This window comes from Clytia hemisphaerica, unplaced genomic scaffold, assembly GCF_902728285.1.
Source record: "Clytia hemisphaerica strain Z4C2 unplaced genomic scaffold, Clytia hemisphaerica genome assembly, whole genome shotgun sequence".
NCBI lineage: Eukaryota > Metazoa > Cnidaria > Hydrozoa > Leptothecata > Clytiidae > Clytia > Clytia hemisphaerica.
Window position 1 is genome coordinate 1596276 of NW_027103247.1, and position 8361 is coordinate 1604636.

General features: G+C 34.5%; 2 protein-coding genes across 3 annotated transcripts in view; both read left to right on the forward strand.

Moving 5' to 3' along the window:
• Window positions 1–1623: 1623 nt before the first annotated feature.
• Window positions 1624–5686, forward strand: LOC136822249 (ras-related protein Rab-21-like). The gene is made up of 8 exons (XM_067078522.1): window positions 1624–1818; window positions 2122–2181; window positions 2675–2730; window positions 2859–2910; window positions 3172–3235; window positions 3793–3847; window positions 4046–4134; window positions 4860–5686. The coding sequence occupies exons 1-8, from the start codon at window positions 1687–1689 to the stop codon at window positions 5006–5008; spliced, it is 657 nt and encodes a 218-aa protein (XP_066934623.1). The 5' UTR covers window positions 1624–1686; the 3' UTR covers window positions 5009–5686.
• A 1135-nt stretch (window positions 5687–6821) lies between these two features.
• LOC136823676 (src substrate cortactin-like) overlaps window positions 6822–8361 on the forward strand; it is a 22122-nt gene continuing 20582 nt past the window's right edge. Inside the window, exon 1 of one of the 2 annotated variants that reach the window (XM_067079876.1) lies at window positions 6822–7018. In XM_067079876.1, coding sequence (XP_066935977.1) covers window positions 6938–7018 — 81 coding nt within the window. In that variant the 5' untranslated portion in view covers window positions 6822–6937. The remainder of the gene's footprint in view (window positions 7019–8361) is intronic. The other variant, XM_067079946.1, reaches the window with a different exon arrangement.

Consider the following 8361-nt stretch of genomic DNA (forward strand, 5'->3'; position numbering starts at 1 on the left):
AAAGGCTGTTGGCTGGATGTCTAAATACATGTGGATGATGTTTTGATGTGGTTTTTAGTAGTTTTTTGAAAGTCTTTAGAGCTTGTAAAGAAGTTTTTATGGTAAGTTGATTTGTGTGTTTGCCTGGGTTTTCCCCTTTCAGTCTGTCAACAGGGTTCACACCAGACTGCTTTCTTTCTGTGTCAGACTATCTACCTGCCCAAGCTATATATCTAGAACTTTGTTGGGGAGGTATTTTTTTTTTTTCTAAGATTATGAGCTTGGATTCCCAGGCTATGGGTGATGGTACAGGATGGTATGTAAAAATTCGTAAAAATCCTTTTACTACTCATATATGTCTGAGATTTTACCCACCCCCCTGTTTCAAATGGTGCCTTCTTTTTGAAAGTCTCTGGATAACAACTCTGGGAGAACCAAAATGGTTTGGGTTAGAAGTTCGCCAAAGTCTGCCATTATGGAATTGTATTTCATTCTAAAACACAATGTTTTGAGTAAGCTTGAGTGTTCTTCCTAAAGAAATAAAATTCATAATGGCAGACTTTGGCATGTATATAACCATTGTGTACCACTTTGATTTTACCCAAACCATTTTGGTTCTCCAAGAGTATTTCCAGAATACTTTCAACACCAAAAAATTTCAGGACACCATTTGAAACCATTTTTGAGATTTTAGCCTGAGAAAACCAAGTTTTAGCTTGAAATATTGGCATTTAGCATGAAAACTCAATTTCTAGGGCACCATTATGGATTTATAGGAAATTTTTGAAAACTCAAGTTTGATTTTTCCTGGAGCTTTCTCTGAAGTGTTTCATTACTGAAAATTTCAAGTGTTTACCTTAAAAAGTTGTGGGTCCTCAAAAATACTGCTTTCATCTGCTTTCATGCATTTTGCTACCCAGAATCGGAGAAAATCAGCTTTTTTAGCTTAAAATTGAAACATTGAGCGCTGGGGTTGTTTTGTCTTTTTATGTTGAATATTAGTACAAGGCACCATTTAGAAACCATTTTGACCCTTTACTGGGCTTTCATAGTCTTAAAATGGGCAAAGAATGCCATTTTTACTCATTTTTCGCTCTAGTGCGAATCAAAGACCCCCCTGGGGAATGCTGGATTTTTTACCTAGGAGGTTAAAAATTGCGCAAAATGTCTTACAATAGATTAAATTTTAACAAAAAAATACTACACTTTGAATTTTTTGACATCATGCTAAAAATGGTAGTTGGCGATCTACCCTACTCTTGGTCTACTATAGAAAATAGAAATGTTTCTGCTGTTTCTCTCTCAAATATTTTAAACATAGTTAACCATTGATTGCATAAAGGACCCCTATTGATATTGGTCATTATAAATAAAAAAATAGCACCTAAAGTCTATCCAGATATAATTGGCAGTGGAAACAAGAATGCTGGAACTTTTGATTTATCTGATATAATTTCGAAATTTTGTTTTGTTTTGTTAATTTGTTTCAGAGAATCAAAAAGCACTGTATTAATGTGTGGTTTTAATTTTGTCCAACAATGACAAAGCTATCTAAATCTAAAAGAATGAAGAATCAAACAAAACTGAACAATAAGCAATCAACAATTGTAATTTTGATTACCAATAAATAAATCCCTGCTTTCTAGAGTCAACAATAAATAATCAGAAAATTGTTAAAAGTAACTTAATGGTTGAACATGGTATTTTATGATGGCATCAGCGAATAGGAAAAACCACTTCAAGATAGTTCTTCTTGGAGAAGGATGTGTTGGAAAAACCAGTTTAGTTTTACGATATTGTCAAGATAAATTTAATGATAAACATTTGACAACACTACAGGTATGCTTGATTACATAAATTTTTACGAAATGTAATTTCGCCTTTTGTGACTTCGCCTTTTTTGTGATAATAAAACTAAGCGAGCTAACCACTAAAGTAATAATTTAAAGTCTAATCAAATCATTTCCTTAAATCTTGTTGGCATCAAGCACTATCAGAAAAATTTAATTTCTTTTCAGTTTCCTTGAATCTTGTTGGCATCAAGCACTATCAAAAAAATTTAATTTCTTTTCAGTTTCTTAAAAGATTTGATGGGTTAGGTGACAATTGGGAATAAAAGATAAATTTTCTTTTCTTCCGTAGGCATCATTTTTAAATCGAAAAATCAATGTTGATAACAAAAGAGTAAATCTCGCAATTTGGGTAAGTTAACTCGTTAGCCAACATTTTCTTCCGTAGATAAAGTTCATTCTTTGTATTCATCATTGCACAGAATTTCCTTTGAGCGTACATAGATTACTTCATACTTTGCGTTCAGGTGATGCCATGAATTTCTGGTCTTCTGGTCTTCTGGTCTTCTGGTCTGCAAGAGCTAGTCTTTGTTTGCGTACATTGTTTGAGATGAGCTGGAATTTCATCTTATGAGCTTACGTTGGATATTCAAGCATTTGGTGGAACCTAAAACACAACTTTTAGTGTCTTTGTATACCTATAATAACAATAATAATAATAATAATAATAATAACTAATATTTTAAGTGGCTGTCCATGGAATAACGACTAAGCTTTTAGGCAGCTCAGCCATTGTCTTCCCCAGGGGCACCTGTAATAAATAAGTATGAATTCATTCGCTTTTGAAATAAACCTCCCAACCAAAGCTTTAAGCAAAAGGTTTTATTGTTTTATTTTACTTATAGGACACAGCAGGGCAAGAAAGGTTTCATGCACTTGGTCCAATATATTACAGAGACAGGTATTTTCTTATCATTACTTGTTAGAAAATACACATTTTGTTTGTCAATTCTTCATTTTTTCTTATTGAAGAATTATTCCTCTTTTTGCATATTTTTTGCTTTCACTCGATTTCACTTTCTTTTTCAGCCATGGGGCAATTTTAGTTTTCGATATAACAGATGAAGATTCTTTCCAAAAGGTAAGCAGAAGCATTTCTTAAAAAACCCATTAAACTGATTGACAATCCTGAATTCTCTTGTTTTAACTACGCACGCCACAATTAAGAGTATTTCAATACCTTTGATGTCAAGTCTAAATATTGATTTTGCTTGATGTTAGTGGTACTAGCAGTACAAGTTTTATAAATTTAGCATTTTGATTCTCAGAATATTATTTTGATGCAACAAAAGAATGCCGTGTACAAATTGCTGTAATGTAAAAATACTGTTTTTTCCTACAGGTCAAAAATTGGGTCAAAGAGCTGAAGAAAATGCTTGGTGATGATATATGCCTTTGTATAGCAGGTAATGACAAAAGTGCCTATTGGCTTTAACCCTATTCATACTAGGCTTTTAGGGGCAGTTCAGAAAGAGGGGCGTTTTCCTGAACCACCCCTTAACTTTTGATCTAGTTGGTGTTTTTGGTTGAGATTTGGCACACAAGATCCTTGTCATTTGAGATAACTTTTGACAAAAATATTTTTTGATGACGTCACTCTTCATTCCAAAGTGAGCATAAACCCAAAATTTTCTTTGCTCTTATAAGTAACTATTGTATTCTAACAAAAGCTTTCCTGTGCTCAAAATGCTTACTTCATCCTAAATATTCAATGAATTATGGCTTGAACGACATAAAAAATAAATTTGTACTGAAAATGTCAATTTTTATGACACCTTACTGTCACCATGCTCAAAAATGTCAAAAATTATTTCATTGTAAAAGCTAAATAAAAGTTAGGAATTTACAGAAAAATTTCATGTCAACGTTTTTAGATTGGTCAAAATATAGTTTTAACATGAAATTTCTTTTGGGTGCTTCATTTACCTTTGTCAATCACCTCCAAAATTGTTCTCACTTTCAGGCAATAAAATTGATTTGGAGAAAGATAGGAACGTTCAAAACAGTGATGCTGAAGAGTAAGAAAACTATTCTTTTGGATTCCATTATTTGTCTTTCTATTGGCTGGTTGGCTTTGAATCATATTTTTCAAAAAGGAACTTTGAAATCAATCTCATTCAGGTATTCTCGCATTCCTTGCTGTATCGTGAGTCTTACCCGTCATTAAATTTACGTTCGACTTTCCAATGCTAAATTGACTATTTCGTTTTCTTTAGATACGCACGATCGGTCGGCGCAAAATTATACCATACATCAGCCAAATTAAACAAGGGGATTGATGAACTTTTCCTCGATTTATCAAAAAGTATGTATTGTTTTGAAAATACTAATTTTGTGGTGTAATTAGAACTGTAAGAACTTTCCGATAATTAGAGACTTAGGGCCCGTGCAATCTTTTATGCGACACAACCGAACCTGGTCCATTTCAAATAATGAAATATTTAAAGAGTTTCGTGTAGAGGGTTTTTTTTGCTAATGCCTTGAAAAAATTTTTGGACCCGAAAACTGACGTCACATTTGACGAAATTTCAAAGTAATTTTTTTAAACCCAAAACCGCTTATACCAATCGACAGCTCTCAAAAAACGATAAAGAGGACTTTTAAGTGGATATTGATATCGAGTCGATTTCTCGAGAAAATTAACGTAAAAATTCCGTTTTGATGTCATTTCTGGTCGATTTACTCGAGTCGCGTCGGGAAATCAACTACTGTATGTCCACTTAAAAGTGCTCTATGTCGTTTTTGATAGCTTTCGATTGGTATAAGTGGTTTTTGAAATTTCGTCAAATTTTAGGGGTCAAGGGGTTTTGCTTGTGACGTCAGTTTTTGGGTCCTAAAAGATTTTCATAGGCCTTATAAAAAAAAAACCCCGCGAAAAACTCTTTGAATACTTCTAACTACTAACTTGTTTTTCCTTTGCTTTCTTGACTTTGAAAAGGCAAAACACCAGGGCTCATATTCAACTGAAATAATTCAACTCTGAATCTTATGTTCGAAGTTTTTACAACAAATTCGTCCTCGTTTTTGCAGGGATGTTAGCGAAACAAGAGGAGGACGAAGCACAAATGGCGTCTAATCCCAACTCATCGAAATCAAGGGATGCTTCACAACGTAAGCGAAATGTTGTCATCGTTGATGAAGATGAGGCGAACAAACCTGCCAAATCAGGGTGCTGTTGATCTTCACTGGTACATAAGCCGGCGGTTGTGTGGTATTGTGGTTGTCTTAGGGAGAACAATTGCCCAAATCCTCGGTGTCGCCGTATCCAGCCCTCACACACTCTACATTCTTCGAACATATTGGGTTTTGATCTTCTGGTCTTTGCTGGGTGACTTATTGATATTTTTGTCGTTCGATATTGTGGATATATTTACACTCCGGTAGAAATGGATTGGATCATGTAAATTGACTGAAGATTGACGACTTCTTGACATTTCAAATGACATTGTTTGAAAATTTTTGCAAATTCAATTTTTAACTTATTTTTGATTTTGGTTTTGGTTTTTGTTATATATTCAGTTTCTTTTTCTTTATGTTTGTAGGTATTTTTTTGAATTCTGTTCTGGTTTCTCTTGATATTAAGAATGCTCAGTACAGACATTATTATATTCCACACATACACAATATGAAATATCTCCCAACCTATCCAAAGAAGGTGAAAGGAAGGATATATCCATAGACTTTTACACTTGTCTGTTCAAATCTTCGTGCAATCTTACAATTTTTGTATACCAATTTGTAGCTGTTTCAATTGTTTAGTTGATTTTGTTTAAATTATGAATGTCAAAACAAAAATGTTTTTTTTGTAAATCAAAACTATTATTTTTAATGATCATACGATTGCCAACAGTATCAAATTTTTTCTTTATTGCTCGCGAACCTTCTCTAAAGTTTCTTAATAATACTGAAGGATTCCTTGTTTTTCCATTTTTTTCTTTCCCTCCCCTCCCTCCCCGGCTTAACATTGTTCATGCTACCTTTAGGGTAATTGCTTTGAACTAGGTTGATAAATTCTTCTCTTACAGAACCTTATAAGAGTCCTTTAAATATGAAGGTTTTCGACCTCACACATACGTTCGCTGCCAACTACGAGTATGCTTGTAGGAGAGGGATCAGAATAATGGCAGTACTTCAAAGAACTATAACTTTTGATAAAGAAACTTTTGCTTTCCTTTTTATTGCATTTTTGAAATCTACGTAAAATTCTGTGTCGATGCGTTTGGTATACAAGTTGAGGGCGTTTGAAGCAAAATCAGGCCACAGGGAACCTCTCTGAAAGTGAAACTATCGATAAAATTTCGATTTCTGAAAATTTAGAAAATCTGAAGAACTGCAAACTCTACTCGAACTCATCTCTAATAATGAAATCAACAAACTTGTGAAAAAATACGTTGTTTTTTTGTTTTCTTTGCGAAATGGAGCCTAGTCGTAACATAATAAACTTTGCGTTATCTTCCGGATAATCCCTTCCTTCCAAAGAAGATTTATTGAAAATAGCTTTTTGACTATTTTATGTGAACATGGCATTTTTTTGGGTCATTTACAGCTGATTCGTTTGCGAAATCAAAAAATTTAGAAATATAATAGTTCGCGCAACTAAATCTCTCGAATATTAATTTAAAGTATTCCTCCTCCTCTCCCCAGTAAGGAATCTAGCTGAACAAAAATAATTGGCTCTGAACAAGGTCAGAACCTCTGAATCATAAACAAGGCCAAAAAAAGATGAAGGGTCGTCCAGTCTGGAAATTGCGGCTTGTGCGCCGGAGATCTCCGGCGTAGATTTGAGGTTTGAGATCTGCTGCCTTCAACTTTTCCCAGTTAAGTTGGTGCAGCTCCGGCGTAACATTTCCCTCTTTCCAGACTGGAGGGTCGTGCGAGAAGTTCACAAAAAAATTTCAATTTTTCGGGCGCCGCCCGAAAAACGCCATCTTGTATAAAGTTTGTTGGCTTTAAAAAGGTAAACAAAATGGGGGCGCATAATGGGGCGATTCACTTTCGATTTCAACTCTATTCTCGACTTCAGAAAGGAAAAAGTCAGCAGCTAAAAAGACAAACAAAACTACTTGAAGATACTTGCTTATATTTCTTTAAATTTAGATTAATTGAAGATGTGGAAAACAGGTGTTGATGTCAAATTAGCAAATGCAGATGTTGATGATGATGACTGGGAAACAGATGCTGATTTTGTGGTAATCTTTTTTCAAAACTTTTTTGTGAATGTTTTTTTTAATTTTATTGTCATGAAAAACATTTCTGATAGACTGAAAAATAGTTGTAGTTTAAAGTACCTAATTAGGGAATCAAACTCTTCAATTGCTTATCAGATTTTTAAAAGGTACACAGAAAATGATGTGGATCATTTTGATGGAAGTTGATTGAATTTTGATACAAAATCTTTTTTGATTGTCAAATGATGACAGAAGTGCCGTTTATTATTAAAATGAGGAAACATTTGTTGCAAGTACCACTAAGATAAGTGCACCTTCATATCTCTGAATGGAAGACAATGGAAACAGGCAAGGGTGAAAACTTGTGACAGTCAGTTAGTCACACTAGGAAATCTAGCTTTCAGAAAAAACAACATCAGTCATCTACAGGATGTATTTGAACAACAAGGATGAGAGTTACCTGAATCAAGTTCAAGTTCCCAAGACAATTAATTAAAACTTGAAAACTTAAAATGAGACAAAATGTCCGATTGCAAACGTGCAGTAAGGCGGCAATCAAAAATATGTTCCATTCGGGTCGTCCGACTGACTGTTATTTACAAGAAAACCCGATTCGGAAAGTCGGTAAAATTGTCGGGTTTTTTTGGGCGCTGTTCGCAGGTTCGGATCTTTCCCATAATGGCGGGCACGGGCGAACGGAGCATGCCTTTGTATCATAATTTTTTGTTTACTTAACCTACATTGAGTCCCGTTCAAGTTTTTTCATGTACCTTTCAGTTAGAAACACTAGCGTCCCGCCAAAATGCGTATCAAAGATTAATGCTGCGAAAGCGCTATATCGTTTACTTGACTCTCAAGCAAAAAAATGCGCTGCAAAACTTCTAAAGGGATTCATCAAAAAATAACCCGGCGCTTTTTAATAAGATTAACATTTTCAAAAACTTTGAGAAATTGCCTAAAATTTGAGCCATAGATGAAAAAATTTGAGCCAAGCCAACATTGAAAACTAATTTGAAGATCAACTTCCCAAGAAAAAGATCTACGGGGGAGGCGGAACCCACCTAGATCCGCGCACCACCGGATAGGCTGTTTCCCGGAAATTTTGCCGGACCTTAAACAATGACCCATTTACATGTGCGGAAATATTTTTACTTTAGCGTATAAACAAGGCCTTAAAAATCGAAGCGCTGTCTCGGGAATTGAGTGACAAATTTTGGTTGGTTGATTTTGGCTGCTGCACGTTTTATTTTGTTTCAAACTTTCAAGTTTTAATTATCGTCTTGCGAACTTGATTCAGGTAACTCTCATCCTTGTTGTGCAATTGCATCCTGTAGATGACTGATGTTGTTTTTTTCTGAAAGCTA